Source organism: Fulmarus glacialis, unplaced genomic scaffold (genome assembly GCF_000690835.1).
Source record: "Fulmarus glacialis isolate BGI_N327 unplaced genomic scaffold, ASM69083v1 scaffold2458, whole genome shotgun sequence".
Taxonomy (NCBI): Eukaryota; Metazoa; Chordata; class Aves; order Procellariiformes; family Procellariidae; genus Fulmarus; species Fulmarus glacialis.
In genome coordinates, this window is record NW_009226159.1 from 494 (window position 1) to 24,235 (window position 23,742).

At 36.9% G+C, this 23,742-nt stretch overlaps 1 protein-coding gene across 1 annotated transcript in view; it reads left to right on the forward strand.

Annotated features, from left to right (window-relative positions):
• Positions 1-7,325: 7,325 nt before the first annotated feature.
• The window catches only part of B3GALTL (beta 1,3-galactosyltransferase-like), a gene marked incomplete at its 5' end in the record, with an annotated part of 60,099 nt that continues 43,682 nt past the window's right edge, over positions 7,326-23,742 (forward strand). Inside the window, 3 exons of the mRNA XM_009582706.1 lie at positions 7,326-7,387; positions 10,004-10,043; positions 17,852-17,961. Coding sequence (XP_009581001.1) covers positions 7,326-7,387; positions 10,004-10,043; positions 17,852-17,961 — 212 coding nt within the window. The remainder of the gene's footprint in view (positions 7,388-10,003; positions 10,044-17,851; positions 17,962-23,742) is intronic.

The following is a 23,742-nucleotide window of genomic DNA, read 5'->3' on the forward strand; positions in this document are numbered from 1 at the left end:
TATGGCTTGTGGATCAAAATCCTGCAGGGGAAACCTGGTACAAATAAATCCTGTCTTCAGCAAAGTAAAACTGTGATATTTTGATTTTTCTCTGGTAAAACACTTTTCACCTACGCAGCTTGGTTTTTGGAGGAGTCTTAATATGCTACTGCTCTTCCTAAAGCTGTATTTCATTCTTTCCAGGATGAGTAGTTTTGCTCCAGTGCTTCAGCAAAGTAGTATAGCACTCGTAACCTCGAACAGATTGTAATCACAGTCAGAGAATAGCAGCTTCAATTTTCCCTCTGTGTGTATGTGTATTTATTGTACGTGCATATATACATATATAGATGCAGGTAGAAGGCAGAAATGGAAAAACTTGAGTTCTTGTGCAATTACCTCTTGTTTAGTAGGTCTCGATTAATGCTTGTATAGAATTTGTTCACCTGAAGCTTATTGCAGTATCATGGCTTTCTTGTAGTTTTTTCAATATCCTTTTATATTAAAGTCCTTTCTTTCGTAAATACCCCATGCTTTTGAGATGGCCAGGATAGTAAGTTTGCAAAACAATTGGCTTTGCTCTTGGAAAACAGAAATGATTTGGATTGCATTTCACAGAAGAAAACAGCTTTTCTTGCTAGTTAAGTCATTTCATAAATTTCAGCTTGCAGGTGACAGCTTGCAGAATGGGAAAACGCATTCAGATGATTTTGTTTTGTCTAACTTCTAGACAATCAGAAGGGATAATGATGCTGCTGCTTCTTCTACTGTTTTTCTTTGCTTGCCTTTTATAAAGATACTGGTGTACACAGCACTCATTTAGACATTTCAGTAGTTCACAGTGGTGATTTCAGCTGCCTTCTTCCCATATGTGCCATTAGCTTAAAGAAATTTAGTAAAGAAATAAAACGAGTTGCTTTTATTTTATGAAAAGCTTCAGATGCTGGAAATTAGCTTACATCACCCCTTCCTCTTCCTCCTCCCCCCTGCTCTCTCCCCATTTTGGGTTGATGAATCTCTAAGTCTTCATTCTTAGCTAGCTAGACTGGGGTCTTTGATGCTGGTAGGGTAGCAACGATGAAGAAATGTTACAAAAGCTAGCATATAAATACATGAAACTAATTAATTTTGCTTGCTAGCGCTCCCAGGCTGTCTCATTATGGAAGATCTGTCTCTTTGACTGACAGCATTAGAGCAGATTTTCTCTGGAATCATGTCAATCCATAGAATCTTATGTTGTTTGAAAACTTGGGAGGGGGAGGATTCCCAAACAATCCCCAACCAAAACAAAAATGGGCCTTTCACTACATTATAATTAGAAGTATAAAGAAATTCTATTTTAAATGTTTTATCTACTGTGTACAACATAACCAGTAGCTTTTGTTATTTGAAGTGGTTATTATTAGTCATGGTTTTGCCGTACGTAAGTCATAGAATCATAACATTTTTGTAGCTCATTTAAACTGACCCACAGCCCAGTGAGGTGATTGGAATGACTCTGGGGTCAGTCAGCCTTCAATCAGACCGTAAAAGAGGAAGATGACAGAAGCATTGCCTTTCTGCCTCAAATGAATTTTGCCTGTGAAAGCAAAAGAATTAACTTCTCAGTTTTTAACATCCTTTGCACTTAAAGGACATACAATTGTAAATGTTTGGAAGTTGTTTACACTCCAAAGGGTAGTACTGAAGAAAGGATTACTTCTACATTTATAATGTGGTATTATATCATTATATATATTTATACAGTATATTGTATTTTAATACTACAGTATTTACATCCATTTCCCTAATAGTCTGTTGGCACATATTCCTGCAGTTCAGTTGCTGAACAGTGAAAATAAATGATTGAGTTTTACTTTCTAGTGTTATAAGCAAGTCTATTTACTCACCAAAATTTTAATTTCTCACTTGAGAAAAATAAATAGGAATTGAAGCTGCGTATATTACATTCTCTGATTAAATTTCCAGGTTTTGAATGGAATCAAAAATGTTGTCTAGCTTTTTCAGTGGATTTTAGTCCTGCTTTCAAAAGAAATAAAGATAAGATTGATAAAAATAAAGAGCTTTAAAGTCTCTCTAAAATTTCTTTCCTTTTCTTACTTATCCTCAGTTGTTGAGCATTTAGCAAAAGGAGGGGAGGACTGGCAATTGACAACGTTCATCTTCTGTCTGCTTGTGCCAAATGATGTGAATAGCTATGTGTGTTAACAAACATGCATTAAATAATCAAGTGACAAATACAAAATTACGGGTTGCATTGAAGACGGTGCCTTGCTGTATTTTTTTCTGCTTTAGATAGCTTTGTTTGTGAGAAATTGTACAGTTAATCACCCTAGCCTTTTTGGTTACTGTGGTGCCTACACAGTTTGAACTTTTACCAGCTAATCAGTTTCTTCTTGCAATATATTTTCTCTGTGCTCTGTGGTAAGTCAGTGGTCCACCTGAGGTATGCTTGCATTGCATCAAAAAACTCAAAGGGACTAGAGGAAATTCTGGATTTAGCAAAGGTACCTCTAGCTCCAGAGACTGATGTGTCTTAGGGAGTTCTATACTGAAAGAAATCTGTTGCAGTTGTCTGAATTAATAATGATGTTTGGACATGAAAAGTTACTGTTTTGTTATAGTAGCATCTGATAGCTCCCAGACATAGGTCATCCTTCTTTGTGCGTGTGTACTTTACACACAACAAAAAGATGTCCTTGCCACAGAGAGTTTACAGTTTCTGCCTGTGTTGTACAACTGATCTGGTCATGAGCTGCATGTGTAGTTAGAATTTTTTTATCTATGGTCCACTCCTGGGCACACCTTTTTCAGAAACCTTTTGGGAGTGAATTGAAGGTGGATGAATTAATCTTAGAGATGTCCACTTGCACACAGGCACTGTATTTCCTACCTACCCTGCGGCCTCTTTGTTGATAAGTCGTACGCCAGCTAGATTTACCACATTCTTCTCATGCCACCCTTTTCCTAGTAAATCCTTAGAAGATGATATTTATTTCCAGGTTGACAGATCAGGTTGCTTAGCCAGAATAGTCTTGGCCATATTTTAGTAAGACTTGAATTTACCTCACAAGTGCATCCCAGTTTACTTCTGAAAACTGCTTTACTCATGTCAAATTATGTGTGCATAGCAGATTTACTAATAAGGTAGTAGAGGGGCCATAGCATATTTGTTGCTAAAACAAATTCATACAGTCTGCCTGAGTGAAAAGCTTGGTTACTGTTGGGTGAAGACTCTTGAGGCTTTTTTGTGGTGTCTTAAGGGGTCTGCTAGTCTGTTTAGTGAATGGTTCTTCGGTAGTTTAAAAATAGTCTGAACAGTTCTTGTCATCATTAAAATGTATTAGCTGGAAAAAGTCTACCTGAAATATTTAATGTAAAAGATACTGAGTCATTGTAATATGTTTATTTTTTGGAAAAGATGGGGAGGCTTCATGTCTGAAGTCACCAGGAATAAAAATAATGGTATATAGAGGGACTTTAACATTCATCACAGATACTGGTTTGTTTAATAAATGATATGTGTGAGTGTTGAAGTTGCACTGTATGTCGGGGAACTGCAACAAAAGTCATTTTTAGCCAGGCGTATTCGGTCTACCACTGTCCTCAACAGTACAGAAAGATTGATATGGGAGATGGTCCAGGAGAGCTGTTTGATTTTCAAGGTTCACCTCCTACAAGCTCAAGAATGGTCCATCCCCACATGCAGGAAGGCAAGCAAAGATGGCAGGAGGCCCACGTGCATGAACAAGGAGCTCCTGACAAAGCTTGGACATAAAAAGGAAGCACACAAGAGATGGAAACAGGGTCAGGTCATCCCAAGAATAATATGGAAACACTCCCTGAGAGTGCAGGTATGCTGTTAAGAAAGCCAGAACCCACCTGAAGTTGAATCTGGTGAGGGATTCACTTGTGGAAGGCAAGAAAAAGGGCTTCTACAGGTGTGTCAGCAGCAATAGGGAGACTAGGGAAAATGTGGGCCTGCTTCTGAATGAGGAGGGGGACTTTGTTAAAAGAAGGATGTGGAAGAGGGCGAGGAACTCAAAACCTTCTTTGCCTTGGTCTGTACTGGTAAAAGCCACCTTCACCAATCCCAGGCCCCTGAAACTCATGGGGAAAGTCTGGAGCAAGGAAGAGTTACTCTCACTGGAGGAGGACCAGTTTAGGGAACACTTAAACAAACTGGACATACAGGAGTCCACAGAACCTGATGGGAGGCACCCACAAGTGTTGATGGAGCTTTACGATGTCAATGCAAGGCCACTCTTGATAATCTTTGAAAGGTCATGGTGATTGGGGGAGATTCCTGAAGACTAGAAGAGAGCAAATGTCACCCCTGTCTTCAAGAGGGCAAGGAAGAGAATCTGGGGAAAGTATAGGTTGGCCAGTGTCACCTCAATCCCTGGGAAGGTGGTGGAGCAAATAATCCTGGATACCATTGCCAAACAAGGAAGGACAAGACAAGCGTACAAAGGACAAGAAGGTAATTGGGAGAAGTCGGCATGTTTTTATGAGGGGGCAATCATGCTTGACCAACCCAAAAGACTTCTGTGATGAGATGACTGCCTCTATGAGTGTGGGGAAAACAGTGGATGTTCTTGATCTCAACTTTAGCAAGGAGTTCAGTACTGTCTCCTATAATGTCATACACAAACTGTTGAAGTATGGGGTAGATATGTGGACAGTGAGGTGGATAGAAAACTGCCTGACTTGCTGGGCTCAGGGGCTCTGATCAGTGGCATGGTGCACTCCAGGGGTTGATAATGGCTCCAGAGGTGTTTAGCCTCTTCATTAATGACCTGGACAATGGGACAAAGTGCACCCTCAGCAAGTGTGCAGAGGATACAAAATGGGCAGGAGGGGTTGATGCACCAGCTGGTTGTGCTGCCATTCAGAGGGACCTCAGCGGGCTGGAGAAATGGGCAAATGGGAAACTTGGAAAACCAAGTTCAACGAAGGGAAATGCCAAGTGCTGCCCCTGGCGAGGAGTCACCCCCCATGCGCCAGTGAACACTGGGGGCACACTCTCTGGAAAGCAGCTTTGCAGGGTCCTGGTGGGCAACAAACTGACCATGAGCCAGCAGTGTGCCGTTGTGGCAAAGATGGCCACCAGCCTCCTGGGCTGCATTAGGAATAGTGTTTCCAGCAGGTCAGGGGAGGTGATCCTTCCTCTCTGCTTAGCACTGGTGAGACACACCTGGGGTGCTGTGTCCAGGCCTGGGCTCCCCAGTACAAGAGAGACATGGACATACTGGAGTGAGCCCAGAAAAGGACCATGTAGATTATTAATAGATCAGAGTACCTGACATATGAGGAGAGGCTGAAGGAGCTGGGGCTGTTCAGCCTGGAGAAGAGAAGGTTCAGGGAGGATCTTACCAACATGTGTAAATACCTGATGGGGGGCAGTAAAGAAGATGGAGCCAGACTGTGGTGCCTAACAGGACATGAGGTAGTGGGCACAAACTGAAATACAGGAAATTCTATTTAAATGTAAGAAATAAATTTTTTTTTTTTTTACTCTAAGGGTGGTTGAATGCTGGAAGAGGTTGCTCGGGGAGTTTGTGGAGTCTCTGTCCTAGGAAACACTCAAAACCTGATTAGACAAGGTGCTCAAGTGTCCTGCTCAGGGCGGGGGGTTGGACTAGATGATCTTCAGGGGTCCTTTCCAACCTCAACAATTCTGTGGTTCTGTAATACGAAGGTGAAGTAAGTTGTTAAAATAATTCCCTGAAGAGCTTTATCTGTGCTGTCAAAGGCATAGTATGAAATAGGTCTTTTTTTTTTTTTTACAGGTGATCTGAGTATTGTTTGATTTGTTTCAAGGATCACGTGCATTAATATTTTATAAATCTTAGGAGCATGGGTTATTGAACGTTATGGTGAGAGAGGCAGAATCTCTTGTCAATCACAGTTGTTTCAGGTCTCATGTGCGCCATTCCTCAGCTGCACATTAAAAACTGAAAGTCATGAAAATTCTGCTTGCATTCAGTTTTGCGAATAAGCTGAATTTATGAGGTGATACTTCTTCAGGTTAATTGTATGTAATTAATACATTTTGCGGAATAAGGGTGTTTTGTGTTGATCTTGTAATTAGGATCATGTCAAGTAGAAGATGTGAATCTGTTTTGTGTAGGGGAAGATATTCCTTATCTGGAGCTTTAAGTACTGTTATGTTGAAAGAGAAAGAGGAAAATGATCAGAACATGCTGTCAGCAAGGGATATAATATAATTGATGAAATTTGGTCTCCAGTTGAAACTGCATAGAGATATAGGTAATCAGAGATGGAGCACCACAGGCTTTGGACAATCTTGTCTTCTTGCTCTCCTACATTCCAGGTTTCTAGCATGTCAAAGGAATTGACAGGTGCTAGCAATTCACTTTGAAATCAATTTCAAGCAATAAATAATTTAAACTTGCAGTGAGACACTCCACTTGAATCTGTTGAGGGTTTTTTTTTCCACCCCAGTTTTTAAGAAAACCACCTATTTGACCATGATGAGTAGTGTCTTGAGTTCCTTCCAAATTATAGCAATTTAGTTTCATTTGCATCTCTTTAGTACCTTAAAGAAAAAGACTCCTTATGAAGAGTCTTAGCAAAACTTTTTTATGTTAAATGGAACTACTTTTACAAATGGGAAGCTGAGACAAATTGATTAGACGACTGTATCAACAAGAAAAAAAAAACAGAACCCTTTTTTATGATTATTTTGCTGATACAAATCAGAAGTGTATGCATAGGATGGTGTCAGTATAAAAGGTTTAAGATGATGCTAGATCTGTGCAAATTAGCTCTTTGGGGTCTCTGGTTTTTTTGTAAATGTTTATTTGGGTCTCTTATACATTAACAAGTTTAACTGTTGTTCAAAGATGGCATTCAAAGCGTATGACAGCCGTCTTCAAGTTTGATAGAAATTTCTGTCCGCTGCTGTCAGTTTCTATGGTTCCAAGTGAAGCTTTGGTAATCCAAAGTTTAACCTAAAGATAGCGTGGAATGCAGGTTTCTCATGTGATAGCACATTATGCTATTGTCAAATGAACTACTGGACTGAACAGATTTGATTTTTTTTTTTTTTTTTTTTAAATGGGATTTATTTGCCTTGAAGCCGAGATAAATTGGCTTCACATCAGAGCAATCTTTTCAGTGATGTACAGGAATAGAATTGTCAGGCAGCAAATGTATAAATTCTGTAAGAACGGACTGTCTTATGTTCATAAAGGTTATCACCAATATAGTATCATTTAATATGAAAATCTACCTAAATGTTTTTTTTCTTTTGCTGCAGAACTTTGTCAAGTATAAAAGTGAGCTCCTATAGTATGAAAAAAGCCTGCTTTTTCTTTCAGCTTTTGCTGTGAGTGTAGTTCCTGAAGGTGCAGAAGACGAGACTGAACTACCAGTGCTGCAGGTAATAAATTTTAATTGCCAGAGCAGGACCTTTTTACAGACATTATAAAATCACCTAGAAGAGACCAGAGCAGAAAGCCTATCATCTGTGACATTGATTACTTTGATCATTGACTTCAGTGGTACTAAATGTCATATGATGTCTTTCTGTTCTGTGTGGCATATAAGAGACCTTTAATGGGACACAAGTTCAATGTAGCACTACTCTTTTAGTATTACTAGGATCTTAATTTATCCTATGGATTCTTAGAATTACTAGAATAAACTTATACTTAGCACTTTTGATTTCGTTCTTATGCTGGATTTTCTGACTTATATTGACATTTGTATTAAGAGAAGTAGAAAACAATGTATTTTCTCTTTTCCAGCTGAAGAGTACATTAGAAACTTATAGTAAAAAAAACTTGGCAATTTTGCATAGCTTCTACAAGTTGATAGTATTATTGCTGTTGAGAATAGTTTTTGAGTATATAACCTTTATTAGTTCAGAGACAGGTTTTCCTTTCTTCTTGGTTTTGTTAAATATATAATACATTGAGAGGGAAATGGCTGCCTCTCTACTAAACTGGCATTATTACATATTGCTACCCAAGTCACGGCTCAGGTAAAGCTTGTGTATGAAATTTCAAATTAACAGATTAGAAGAATTTATGGTCAGAGCTAGCCCTACCATTAAATAGCATAATGGGTGTTCAGTGTATATGCATATATGTCCTTTAACAGACTTCTGTCTACCATTTTTTTAATATGTATATATTGGTAACAGATATTTGTGTATATATAAAAGAGATTTAAGGGAGGACAATCAAATAAAAGTACTGGAATGAATCAAGAGATAGAATCTATAACTGCCATTTAGATCTAGTGATCTTGCATCAAATGCCATGGAAGTATGGTCAGAGATACATGTTTTCAAATAATTTTTGGTTTTGGTGATGATTGCTGTATTTACAGTAACTTTCATAAATGAAAAAGATCCCTATTGCAAACTGCTGATCTGCTGCAGTGTATCTGGGGGACTAGGTAATGTTCCGTTTTCATTACTTGTAAGTTGCTGTTTGTCAAATTCCATTACTGTCTCAATCCAGCTGTTTAATGTTATCATTTTTATATAGGATATAATTTATGAAGGCTTTCCTACTATTTTAGAGTTTCAAAACCTTCCCTCAGATGAAGTCAGAGGTGCCTCCTAGGCATGACTCTTCAGGCCATAACACACACTTTTTTGTTAGCGTAGAAAATTAATCTTCCCATGTTGTTTATGATATAGGTTAACTTAGAATGTGGTGTATATTACGCTGTAAGATGGCAGTACTGTGTATAGTCATCAAAATAACTTAGTCTTATAAGAATTTTTTCAAACTTTATTGACCCAGTCAGCAAAAAAGTGTCATAAGCATGGATGCAATGCAGTCATTCTTGAAAAGGTTGTACAGATGGAAGTTTTTTTCTTTTCCTTTTCCAAGGAAGTTGGAGCTTATGCATTTCATTGTAAAAGTCAGACCTGGACAGAAGGAGAGATCATCTGGTGCAAGTAGGATTAAAAGGATTAGATGGATATGATATTTAAAAAAGAAAAGGGGGGGGTGTAGAAAAAATGTGTTTATAAATAGGAATTAAGTCACAAGGGTAAGAAAACGATATACGAGCTTATTACTGAGGAGTGCCTTGTATGGCATTTCTATCTGAAGGTCTTAAAACACTTGAACCAAGATAAATCCTGCAACATCCTTATGCAATTAGTAAAGATGATCTTGATTTTACATGTGGAGAAACCAAAGCACTGAGATGCTGTTACCAGGGAGAAATTGTGCAATAAATGAAGGCTCTGTTTTCCTTCCTACAATTTTTGTAGGAAGCACAGAGCTGTTTCTCCAGTCCTAGCTCTACCAGTCAGCAGTTCTTAAACAACACCTTTCCACCCAGCCTCTGCTATTTAGAAGCAATTGAATATGCTCCTAAGATATTTTTATGTGTGTGTCTTAGTTTCCTGGTTAACGATGCAAATGCAATGTCACTGTTGTCTGTTCCTCAGCACTCTGTTAAAATTCCATGACAAATGTGTGTGATACCTGAGTAAATCCCAGTAAAGTCACGTTGTGTACAACAACCTTTTCATATTTATTTGTCTTGATAAAAATTGCTTTTGAGTCTTCCTTTAAGAATTGTGTTTCAATAGGTGCTTTCAACAGTGTGTTGGGTTTTTTTTACACACTGAACAGGTTGTGTTTGTTTTATAGAGTTCCATGTTCCAAACTTTGTGCTCAGGAGATACATATTAAAAAAAAAAAAAAGACATTGTTAGTATTAACTTAAAGAGCTCTGGTATAAATTGAGTCATGGAAAAGCATTCTCTCTTCTTGTTTTTTTTTTTTTTCTTTTTATTCTTTTACTGTATTGTCTAAATAATAGTATACAAACACAGTAGTAAACAAACAAGAATATCTGTTTCAATTCTCGATGATGACAAACTTTTTACTTTAGTTTTTTTATTAGTTCTTGAGTTAAAACCTTTATGTATACATTTACAATCTGATGAATGATTTGACTCCTTGTGTCTCTCTATAGAAATATTTGAGTTTTTGCCTGTATCCTTATTTTGCTTCCTTTCTTCTAGAAGTCTGAAAAAAGTGGAACAATTAGTAAGATAAGCAGAGGTAAGTACTGTACAGTCTGTATTTGTTTTCACTTGTGGCTGCCTTTTTAGTATAAATAAAATACAGTTATGCTTTGAGAAGTGACTGTGTGAACGCTGCCTAAGTGCTCAATGGCATTGTTAGTTAATTGCCAATTCCCAAATACTTCGTATTTTTTTCCTTTGCTCATGTAGTCTCATCAAACAGAAGCTTCTTGATCTTTCTTTGTACTTGCAGTTCTTGTAGTTAAGTGTTTTTCTGAAAATGTGCGCTTGCACTATGAAACTGATGCATTGCTTTTTGTAGTACACAGTATTTTGAAACCAAATTTCATGATACTTAGTAGCAGTTCCTCTAAAAATTTAACATGAAACTGAATTTTACCATTCTGCTAGGCTCTCATGAAACTTGTAATAACTAGGATTATTATAAATTACTTGTAACAACTTGTAATAACTTTGTAATATCTGGAAACATGTCTTTAAGAAACATGTCAAATATTAGTAGGATACTGAGTGGTAAAAAACATTTTTACTAGACATGTGAGATAAATTATGAGAATAAAAATTCTGCAAGCTTCTGCCTTTTCTGAAAACAAGTCTGATGTCCTTCCAGCAAAAAGTTTACAGACCTGAGATGAGGACTTGTAATCTCTGCACTGTAACCCAGTGCTGCCTCTGCTATACTATAGCAGTTCAATTCTTAAAGCAGCTTCGACTGTTATGGTACATCTCACTCTTCTAAACCCTGAGCACTTGGGTCTGCTTGTTCTAAAAAGAGCCAGCTTGACCATGTCTTTGTTGCAGCAGTTTCTGAGTAGTTGTGAGTTCATTCTGACATCAAAGCTGAGCACCGGGATGCTTTTAGGGATTTGCTAACAGAACTCTGAATGGTGCTGAGAAGATCTGGTTTTTGTTTGTTTGTTGGATTTTTTGGACTTAGTTGCAAGCTCTGTCCCTAACACAGATAACCACTTTTGTGGAAAATTATTCAGTCCGTTGTCCCATTAATCTCCCGTTTTACCGTTGAAAGGTCAGGACCTTTCTATAGAAGCTTTATTACTCTGTTTCCCTGTTCAGCCACCTTTATCTGGTGTCAAAGAAAGTCCGTTTCCTCTTTGTGTTCTTTCATCCCTTTCTGTGGAATCTCATAGCACAGCCAGATGCTGGTTGCTGCTTTTATCATTCCCAGCAGACCTGCTGTGTCTCACTTCATAAAACACCTAGGGAGGCATTGACAGACTTTTTTTGGCTTTTGACAGTGCTCAGTTTTCATAAGTTTTAATATAATCTCATTACTTAGGAAAGTTATATTTAGGAACGTTACAATGGTACATTAGTGATGTAACTACCATCTGTCATCTATTGTTTGTTTCAATAGGAGAGCACTTTAAAGCAGACAAACAAAAGTATTTTATGCAGCAGGTAGCAAAATTTAGAAACTTGCTGCCGCAGGAGGTAGTGGAAGCAGACCATATCAGCAGTTTCAAGAGGGAACAAGACCATAAATGTATGGTAAGATAAATAGGCAGCAATGTATCTTCTGGTATTTACTAATACGATAATTGAGGATGCTGTTAGAGTGTGAGGTGCACCAGAGAAAGTGAAAGTCTTGTGGTGTCCCTAAATAGTGTTTCCTATTGCTACTGTTAAAGACAATATACTGGACTAGATGGACCATTGGTCTGTCGTAATATGTCATTTCTTGTGTCCTCCATCTTTTTTTTTTTTTAACGAGATTCTGCTTTTCCATAAGAAAGAATTTTTTTTTTTTTTAAGTCTCTTTTAACCCATTTCTGTGGATAAAATCAAGGAAGGGCTTGAAACAGAGAATGAAGTTCTTGATGGTTCTTAGTTCCTGTGATTTTTTTCATTCTTTTTTTTCAAACTGTTATACAGAAAATTCTTTTTTCTTTATAAATAAGCTGTACCTTTGTAACAAGGAAGCAGAGTTACTATTTGTAGTTTTACTTTTAGAGTTTTAAGGGATCTTTTTAAGTGTCCTTAGCCAAGCCTTTGAAGACAGGTATCAACATCTTGATATCCTAGTCACTGGGAAGACAAGCGTAATACAGAGAAGACTGAACTTCATGTTCTCGTGGTCGCTTTGTCTACCCAGAATGCGTTGTAGCTTTCCGGATTGGCTGGTTCGCAAAGAGTTTCATGCATGGATGTGTTATAGTCCAGCCAAAAGATCAGTGATATGACTTACCAATGTTGGGTCATCATTGCCACGCCATGGCAAAAAGTCTTGCCCTTCAGGTGAATGTACAGGTACTCTGTTGGTGGGTGTATTTGTACCCAGGTAGTAGGCCATATTGCCTACCAACAGTATTTTCAGCGTTTAGAATATTTGAATAACAAAAGCAAATCTCTTCTTGAAATGAAGCACTGGCTATTTCAGGCTAGTGTACAATGATTTCACCTTTGGAAACTCAGGGAAACACTGAGCTTGGGAGCATGAGTTCTCTAGATTCCTTCTGCAGTCTGTGGGAAGAGAGGGGCACTTCCAGAGACTGAGACCCAAGGTAGGTTGAGTCATTCTTTCTGGAGGTATTCCTCTCACCACAAGAGTATCTACTAGCTTTTGGCTGCGGGGTGAGAGGGTATTTGGTTTGGGTTTTTTCTTTTTTTTTTTTAATTTGTGTGTTAAATGAGAGAAGAAGAATGAAGTAGTTTTGAGGCTTTTTTTTCTTGGATTTGATTCTTGCAAATATGGTGATACTTCCTCTGATCTGCAAATACGTGCAATATTCTGAAAGCAGCAAACGTATTTTTTGCAGTTGTATCCTTTTAATATCCTGCCTGGTCTAGTTCTGCATTTTATCTAGGCTCTTTAGGAATTAGTGAGGGAACTTTGGGTGGAAAGGTGAGAACAACATGCAAGGTTTAAAGAAGTTTTTTCTTTAGTATCAGAGCAAATGCGTAGGTGATGAACTTTTTTTTTTTTTTTTTTTTGGTTGAGTTAATGTTAAGACACATCACGAGTTCTGAAGTGGTAAGCAACATACTTCATTACAAAACTATGAAAGGATGTGCAGTTTGAGAACAATTGGATACTATTATTTCTAATTTCAACAAGTCAATAAGTGTACTAAAAATGTGCGTTTGGAATTGATTTTAAAGGATTTTTTTGGATGTTACTAAGGCAAGTAGTTTAGTAAAATTCAGGAAATAGAAATATCGGAAATATTCAAACTGTTGAGAGAGTGTTTGAAGTTAGGATGGCTTTCAGTTCTCATGCTACAGGCCATAAACAGATAATCAGTCATTACCATGCTTATTGCATATATGATGAACAATTAAGCACGCACACACAGATGAGATTGTGTGTCTATATCTATCTATATATATGTATACACTGCCTTTAATCCAGAAAGATACCAATAACTTTTATATAAACACATTTACAAATTATTGTTCTTGGCGTGAGAAAAGACTTGTCTCTACTTTTAACTGTGGAAGCTTTATACTAGGCTACAATAATTTGCTCAAAATATAAGAACTAAAAGATCTTGATCTGGAGTTTCAGGTTGATTTTACAATTGGCATAAAAGGAGGGGAAGGCCTATAGAATATGCAAGTGGTCTAATTTTTTTAAACCCAAATTGGAAGCTGAGTTTTCTGACCTACACAGTAGAGTCTCTGGTTTGTGAGTTAAGGTACCATTGCTTCTGCAGTTTAGTTTTTGTCTGACTAAATAATGAGACATTTTGTACTTTCTCACTGGAAAGAAAACCCTGTTTTCATTGTACAAATACTCCATTTAGCCTTAAACAAATTAATTTTGTTTCCATCATATCTTAGGAAAGAAAAACCCAGAGAAAAGAGGAACTAGATTTAAGCACCATTGACAGAGCTGCAAAGATGTCAGTGGCATTCTTCTACCTATTAGGGGCCAGTGATTAGACGGCATCCTAGCTGTTTTAAAGTCATAATTGTAATTTTTGCAGAAGTGGTTTGGCCCATATCACACACACTCCAGGAAGTATATAAACCATCATGGAATTCTGTCTTTTCTGTTAATGCCTGTTCTATCTTTTTATTGATGTGTTTAAACGTTCAGCAAGTCAGAGACATAGTTCTAGATGCCCACTGTTTCAGGAGAGTTAGGTTATTAGCTCAGGAGCCATTTTCACTCTTCTCCATTTCTAGAACAATAGGAGAATATACTTGCAGCCTGGAAAATAAGACTGACTTGGAACGCCTACATTTAGGCCCAGACTGCCTCACAGATGAGAATTTGGGTTTCTTGCATCCTGGGTGAATGCTTTAACGCCTGGCTAGCAGAGGAAGGCTTGTAGGCAACATCATCACCTCATGTTCTTCTAGGAGCTCTTTTACTCTTTTTTTTGGGGGTGGGGGGAGGGCCTGAAATATTTGTTTTAAATTTTTCAGTAGCTTTGAGTTGACTAAAACAGCCTTTTGTGGTGAATAAACTTTGCAAAAAAAAAAAAAAAAAAAAATCATACAAGTAGTTAATTCATGCTGGTCATTATACTGCAATGCTTATCTTCCAAATAGCAGTATTTCCTCATTACCATCTTTTGAATTGATTTAGTGATAATTCCTAAGGAGGCGTATTTTGCATACGGACATTGTATACGTGCTAAAACACGTATTACCGTTAATGGCTTGTTAAAAGTTTTTTAAGGCTCCATTCTGTTTAGCAATGAGACATGGTTGTGATGAGACTCAGGATGTTTCAGCATTCCTGTTTCCCAATTTTTTTTGGTTTTTACATTTTTTTTTTTTCCTGTGAACTTGCAGTATGTTTCCAATCAATAAGCATTTGGGATTGTTGAAGATATTTTCCAGATACAGAAATGTCTTAGGGAAATAAAAGAGAAAAGAAGACAACAAGAGCAATAAAGTGTATCAGTAGCTCTTTTGGATGTTAATCTTCCAAAAGAGTCCATTCTTTGTCTTGCTTGGTTGACTGTTTCTCAACTTGAGAAACAATTTAGGTCTTTAAAATTATACATACTTTCTGTTGACATTTTAATCCACTGAATTTTACTGTTAATAACTATTTTAAAGTGTCTATAGGAGAGGAAACTATTGCCATTGGATTAAAGCAGTAACACCAAAGTAGTTATTAGATTACTCATAGAAAGTATTCTATTGTGGGATATCACAGCTGTTGTTAAATGTACCATAAGTGAAACTGGGTGTAACTCAGATGCTTGCATATCTGTAAATGTACTGATACTAAAACAGTAATTATATAAAGCAATATAATTTTTGCTTTTTATTTCTGGGGATATTTTCAGTGTTGTGCAGGTAGATTTAGCCCTTTGACTCTCACTAGCATCATTGAAGTGTAATTTTAATTTTTGCACAAATTTTAATTTTTGCACAGGAAATCTAGCAAATTTCTTGCTAGATAGCAAATAGCTGCTGTTCAGACATTTTTATTGTGCGTGGGTTTTTTAAGCAGTTTGTTGGGTGGGTCAGAGCATGAAGGAAAGCTGCATGGGGAAAAAATGTGAAATCGGAACTGATATCTATGTCAGTGTTTATGCCATCTCTGCAACTTTATCACCAGAAACCTCACACAATTTGACATTTTCAGAGTTTGTCTTGGTGAATAAGCTAATAAATTGAGGGAAAAGAGTATCAGGGGAAAGTGGAAAATCATTTAACTGCAGCTTTGAGCTGTCATAGGTCTAAATTAACAAGTAACTGTTCAGAGGAAATGAACAAAGGAATGTAATCAATGGTCAGGTCTTGGATATGACAATCTTCTCATAATCTTAGCAAAGATATTTGAGGTTAATGCTCTTTTTGTTGCCACTGTTTCTTTTGTGATCCTTCTTCATGTGCTCAGTTTTAATCTTTTTCCTTGAGACTACTACTTTCCTTCTTTGGACATTTATTCTTCATCTTTGTTCCACTGTTCTTCACTCATTTTACTCTATTTGCCAAGTTAGCATTTTTAATCTCGAGGTCAAGATCTTAATGTGAAACTAGGATCTTTTAGGTTGACTTGATCTACGATGCAAGAATATACATTTTAAAAATAAATATTGCATGAAGTAAAACTTGAATTTATACTGCAGTGAAACTGCAGATTAAAAGTATTGAAATACTCTGCTGCCTGACAAGAAGCTTCACATGCTTCCTCTAAGGTGCTCTGTCCTTGGGATGTTTATCTTCCCACAGATGTTGCTTGTCGTACAATCTGACAGCTTTCAGTCAGCTGTGATGCTCTGGATTTTCTCTACTGAACTTTCATCCTGGACTGTCTTCAGTTTGACATCTCCTATATCTCATTGAAAGTTTGGTTTCAATGGAATACCATAACTGTTCTTAGAAAGCTCTCCTAGAGGTTTTGTATCTTTAATTTCTCTGTCAGCTTTCATAATGTTACTAATGATGGTGGTCTTGAAGTTCTGCTTTTCTGAAATTTGACTCTGACGTCCTTTTTGTTACCTATATAATTTTTTTGGTGTGCACTTTATTCCTTCTCCGCATTTTTTGACATTCTGTACAGATCCCATGGGACTTCATCTTTGATTTCTTTCGTTTTGGTACTGTCATGTCTTGGAGTGATGTCACCTGTAAACATTAACTCAGCAGCCGTTTCTGTGCTGTCCCCTCATTGAATTATCTAGAATCTGTTATCTCTTATGCCTGATCTGACTGTCACCTTGAGTGATAGAATTTAAGTGCAATTCTCAATCCCCCCCCCACAAGTGGGGAGGGGATAAGTACCTCTACTTATCTCCTTGAACCGTGAACATCATTACTATCTTTTTTGTTCCTTAGGCAGTAATTGGCCAGTGACTTATTTGTACCTCTTAAGTTGTTATAGCCTGAATTTCCTCGTCTGCACACTGTCTGCATAATATCTATAAAGTTCAGCCTTTTCTGGCAAACCAAATGGAAACTGCAATATAGTGTCTCCTCATCTTATACGTTGCTACTTAGCTATGGTCTTAGGTGGGTTATGCAGCATAGGTCAAACTTGTTAAGAATTTTGGAAAGGGCATCTGTGCTCTCCTCTTCCTTTCACCTTCTCATCCTCTGCTATGTTCTGCTTCTGAATGGGATCAAATCTGCCTGTTTTTCTTAGCTTTCAAAGTCCTGAGAGGTTATTCTATCTACTATCATCAAGAAAATTTGGCTATCTTCGGCTTCTTCATGGTATCAGCCTTCATCACTTACTTTTATTTTTTAATAAGCATTTTTTTTTCTGTCCATAAATGTTTGCAAAGCTACCTCATTATTTTCTTTTACATTTCTCACAGTCTCCTTTGCTGTTGAAAGTTCTTAACTATGGTGCCTTTAAACACTGTGAGCACACATTTGAGGTATTGATGCCGTCCTATCAGGTAAAAGTAGTACCTCATTGTTCTCATGCGCGTCTCTCTCCATCAGACGTTTGTTTCTGGGTAGGGTTTTAAGCTCTGGATTGAGCTTTTTTTTTTTTATCTTTTCCATTTCATGTTCATCCATTGCCTAGTGAGGGGAGATTCTGGTCTATGACTAACACCTTTTAACGCTGGTAATAAGGAGTGCTGCTGTATTGGAGAAAAAGGAACTTAATGAATGTGGCTACTGTTAACTGCGGGTGTAAGTTTCTTTGTTGCTGCAGATCTCCTAGTCATGTCATACTTTTTATGTGTTAATCCTTAAAAGGACTGGTTTGGATTTTTTTGTCTGTTAAATTATGCCATTTTATTATTTCATAAAATGTTTTTATAACTAAAGAAATAGCTTGCTATGTAATAGATTCACCCCCCACACCTGGGTTCTCAGTAGCTTTGGAGCAAAACTGAAAATAACTTTGTTTGTCTTTAAATCTTCTTATTTTCTGGTTCACAGAATTAAAAGAAATTGTATTTATCATCCAGAGTCAAAGTAATTCTTTTCATTCCAAGAGAGCAGAAGATCTAAAAAGAGATATTTTAAAACAGGCTGCAGAATTTGGAAAGGTATGTTTAGATAATATGATTGCACCTTGTTATGTATGTTTTTACTGCATTTTACTAAAAATATAGTTTTCTATTATGCCTTTTTTGGATCCATTTTGCTCATTTTATTGTCTTCTGTGTGCTTATAAGAGAACTATTTCAGTGGTTGTTTACTGATTGTATGCCATAATGTATCACCAAATAATTTTAATTTGAACTATCTACCTTTTTGTATAATAACTGTTTTTGTTTGGATGGCATTTGATGTAAAAGTGATAAGAAAGGCTTGTGGTGTGCTTTTAAGAAAAAGTCAGATGTCTTCTTTATGAAGTGAAAAACATAATCATTTAAGCAATACTTAGAATAATTTTTATGTGAGTATTTTATTAGAGCCAATGAAGATGCTGTAGTGTAGATTTTGTCAGAATTTCATTGCACAACTGTAGCATTGTGGCAGTAGAGCAGCAATGTATGTGGGCATTAAAATCCTAACACAGGATTCCGTATTTCCTACAGCAATAGTCTTCCACACCTCTCTTGCCCATGTCGGTATTAGCTCCCTCCCTGGTGCGATACCTTTCCTAACTGCTCCTTGTTCCTCTGCCACCCCACTGCAGACTGAGCACTCTGCCTCTCACCTGCTGGTGGGCCGTGCTGGCCTGGGAGCTGCATGTTGTACAGGTCTGGTTTTGATCTAACAATCTAATATGAAATTTTACTTGTAAAGCTTTAGCCTAGAGAGAAGAGGTTTTGAAGAGACTTTCAATGAAAGTTAAATGTGCATAAACAATGCTTTACTTTCTTTGTCTTTAATAAAAATAAGAACAAAGTAAGAGGCATACATCCCCTGATATGAAGTAGCTTGCTGTGAGGTTTTTGGACCTATTTTTCAATTCCAGGTTCTTCGTTGTAAAGGAAAAAGAAATTGTCTTATGTATCTTGGCCTTGGAGTGCCTAAATCAGGTTCCTGGACGTTTTAGGCTTCATTTATCCAAGCTTATCAAACCTGTTGTAATTAAATCCATTATAAATGCAATTTTTAATCCCTTAATGAAATCAGTCATGTGAACAGCCTTTGTTCTGCGGAGTTCTGCTCTTTCAGAGTTCTCTTTGGGGTTGGGGCAAGTGTTCAGATACAATGCATGCCGAGAGGATTATGGCTTCAATTGTGAAAAACAAGGATTTTAGTTGAGTTCTGAAATCGATGTTGCAGAATGTGAATGATGAAAAGACCAATAAGTGGAAGTAGAAATAGTTTCAGTGAGGCAGCAATATAGGCATGTTTTATGGGAGAGGTAGAAACTTTTTTGTAATCCAAGAGTTGGACCTGTGAGTACTTCTGCCTTGAGCAAACTGAACTGGTTTTTAAAAAACTTTATTGTCTAATTAAGGAGATTCCTTTATGGGAATGATGAAATGGTGATGCTTTTCCAATATTAAGAGGTACCTGTTAAACAGCATTCATGGCATCTTAGAGAAGCAGTGATGGAAATACATCACACAAAAAATTTCATACCTGAAATCTGGGAAAAGGGGAAGGCCAGCAATGTACAGGAAAAAATGAGCATAGCCTGCATGTACTTGGCATGTCTTGATTGTTTTTGTCAACTCGCAACTCCAGTGTAGGCCACATTCATATTTACTCTACATTAATCTTTACAAGTAATTTGTCCGTTTACTTTCTTTCACTGTGTACTTAAAACATTTTTTTCTTGTGAAACTAATCTATAATTCTGGTAACCAGTAGATGTCAGTATCGTGTTCATGCTTAAAAGCATATTCCATCGCGATTTATTGAATATATTAAACAACGGCTAGAACATAGCAATGAAGAAAATTCCTTAAGATTTTTACCAATTTTTTTAATTTTCTGAGATTTCTGCATTTAAGAAGTTAGGTCTTCCTAAGAAACACCAGATAAGAATAAGGAAGCTGTCACAGCATGAAATGATAATATTTGGGACTGTTCCCTTTCTAGCTGCTTAAAAAATTGAAAACCAGGATTACTTTTTTGGCTATTACATTTAAGACTAGAAAACAGATAAAATACGGTTTTTGAAAAATGATAGATTTTGTGTGAAATACTGTTTTAGATGCAGTTAATGCTATTTAATCGCCTGGTATCATGACATTGTTTTGAAGACAAAGGTCTGTGTATTTCTTTATGAAATCTGGTCTATTAGAGTAAATGCCCTTTTTTTTTTTTTCTTCTTTCTTTCTGTCTCCCCTGAGGGTTCTTATATTCAACACCCTCAGCCAATTAATTATGTTCAAAAACCTTTTATTTTTCCTGAAAAGCCTAGAGATTAAATGATATCCTGTGGATATTAGCCAGAATAAATATAGCGAATTAATAATATTCATTATGGAATTTAAAAAACCCCACAAACCAATCATAGAATCATTTCGGTTCGAAAAGACCCTTAAGATCAAGTCCAACAATAAACCTAACATTACCAAGTCCACCACTAATCCATGTCCCTAAGCGCCACATCTACACGTCTTTTAAATACCTCCAGGGATGGTGACTCATCCTCCCTGGGCAGCCTGTTCCAATGCTTGACAACCCTTTCGGTGAAGAATGTAAGAATAAGATTTTAAGACTGATACCATGGAGTACTGGAAAATGAAAACAAGTATCACATACTTCCATATGAGTAATAAATGATGTGAAGTATGACTTCTGTTTTATAGAAGTGTAGTAACTATAATTTGCAGTATTTTTACTATTAGGCTTACTTTGTTTTGAGCAAAATCCTGTATTTTGTACCATCTCGTAGAAATGGAGTTTCACAGATTTAAACTATCCCTACATATAAAGGGGGATATTGCTCGTTTGTGAGTTTGAGGACTATTACTGTAGTGTCTATTAACATCAGTTTAAAAGAAGCAAGTACAGTCAGAAGTATGGAACTGTACATAGAAAACCTCCATTATTTATTATTACAGGATCATGCTTACAGAAGGTTTTATTTTTCTGCTTTCAACACACATTGACTGTAACTCAGTATCCTAGCTGCTTCATCTGTAAGGTTGAAAAGCCTCTTGGTGCCTATCTCGGCTTTATTTTAGTATGTCACTAGAGTCATAGCCACAATATCTGTTGCTGAAGTGCCAGTTGTTGTTGAGCATGACATATGTGCTTTAAAAATCTGTTCTTTTTAATTGCCTAGACTATACCGATAGCAGCATCGCACTATTTAAATAATATGGAAGATTTCTTTGTTAAAGTTTTGGAGAGGGGGAAAAAAAGTGTAATTAGCTTGCTTGAATTTTAATGTATATATGTTAAGCCATCACCATATTCCTATCTGACATGATCTGTCTCCAAATTGTTCCTGCTCATGTTTTGGCAATCTGTGAGAGACTACTTTTCAGGGAATTTGTAGACTGTATGGTTTTTTTCTTAATTTGCCAGTGGGACATGCATTCCTTTTCTGGGTGAATTAATGTTTTCTGAAGTTCTTCCTAGTGCTACTTCCACATCTGATTTCAGATGCTGGAGTGAAGCTAGCTGAAGTTCTGCTGTCCAAAAGCCTCCTTAAGTATTCCTCTGTTATTGTTTGATACTATTCCCATGATGAATTCTGACATCCATATCTCACCTGAAAGAGATTTTGAAGTACTATAAGGCTATGATGGAAACAACTCTGAAAATGTGTCTAGATTTTTCTTGGTCTTTAATAGTAGTTGCCTTATTTTATTCCTTGTTAGATGTATTCCACAAATGAACAGACGTACATTCCTCCTCCAAATGTACAACAAGCTATATAGCTGAAGTTTCACAATGGCTCTGAGTCTTGGAGTAGTCTGAGCTGTTCTGCATTTTACCCTTACTGTAAAGCTCACATGCATGTTAATAATGCTGTGGTTATAAAATCTAGTGGAAGGATTTCTTATTCATTGCAACAGTTGTTTAAACTGATCTGTATATTTAGAAAAGCTATTCATAGACTTAATTTGCTGGAGATCTTTCAAAATTAATACCATAAATGAAGGCAATCCATAATATGTCTGTTGCTTCAACTTCCAGATTTCTTGCTCAAATTCTAGATTCTAGTCTGAAAACCCTGTTTCCTCCTCTCCCTCCTATAACGGCTTCCCATGCCATGGAAGCTGCTTCCAGCTAAGACTGATCCAACAATTAATTTTTGGGTTTTGCAGTTTTAACAAGGTTTAACTGATTGTATTTAAGTGAAGTGTTGGTGTACATTCTGTCCTGCCCCTCCATCTCCATGTCCACAGCAGTTCATCCTATGACTAGGTTTTCCACACTATCAAGATCAACCCTATTTTTTTTAATTAGAAGAGGTATGTTTTATACATAACTTTAAATTATTATATTTCCCAGTGTTATTAGATCTAGTGTCTTTTTTTTTTTTAAATGTTAGTGTGCGATCTGTTTCCTTCCTAGCAACAGCTTTTTTTTCTTCTGCAAGGATTTATTAATGTCAAATAAATCCTGCAGACTCATGAAATGTGCTTATCACCTTAGTTCTTAAAATGCTTATTCCTTAAGACGTAAGAGTTTACCTTACCAGGCAGTGGACAGTTTTTGTTGACTTTATTTATGAAAAACAAGGCTCTTTGGCATACCTTCTCCATTAGCTTTCCATCGTTTTTCCCTCTTTGTAGAACAAAGATCAGATGCCACTCTATTCCAGAGCTGTTGGGAAGATGCTGTCATGTCACCTGTGATATTAATCTTGTACACCACTCTACTTGGTGTAGGTCTTGCCAGTCTTTGACTGATCAGCAGGACTCTCTTCCCACAGCAAAATGATGAATCTGGCACATGACTGGCAATGGACTGTGTGAAGGTATCTTGCTGAGAAGACAAGTCCTGCACTTCTCTGTGGTGAGGGCAGAGGCACTGATGAGGTACCTGGAGCATCTGGCACTCTTACTTTCTCAAAGAAGTGAAGTATCTGCAGGGGATCCCTCATGGACTCAAAAAAATTAGAGTAATTAGGGAACATGGTACTGCAGCGACAGAGAGGGAGGAAGAAGTTCCAGCCTTTATCAGTGGCCTCCTGAAACCACACAAATACTTGTCCAAAAGTTTTCAGTATCATAGTACCCAGTATGTGTTGATCTTGTGATGCTTTTTTCTATCTGTATTGCTTGAGTCAGATGATAGTACCAGTAACTACTAAAAGCCCTGGATCATCTCTGATTTATGAATAGAAAATTCTGGAAACAAGATTTCTTTGTCCTTTTCTTTCCCACCCCTCCCCTTAGACAGTATTTTCCATTTAGAGAATGAATACCTAAATATTGCCATACTAGTTGAATTTTCTCCTAAAGTTGCATACTTGCACCTTTGGATTTTTTTGTTTAAAAGACACAAAACAAATTAATGGATTAATTTAGTATTTTGGACTTGCCCTCATTTTCAGATTCCTGTATAAAGTTTAGTTGGACCTTCATTTTTATCCAACCTCTTTTCTCTCCTCTTTTGCCTCTGTTTTGTCTGACTTTTATTTGTAACATCAACCAAAAATTTCATATTTCCAAATGTGTCCATCTTCCAAATCTGTCCATAAAACTTCACTTCTGTTATGTGGGTACAGCTTGCAGTATAAAAACCTTGTCTCTAGTAAGTGTGTGCATTTAAGTGGTCAGTGTATGAAGTTCATTTTTCCCCTTTCTTATCTGTATTAACATCTGCCTTTGTTTTCTGATGTGTTACTTATTCTGCTTACATACATTATCTGATATCAGCATGTTCTTGGTCATTTTCTTTCCTGTTGAGTACATAGTTTGTCTTCATAATGCTTGATTTCTTTTAGGATTTGTGTT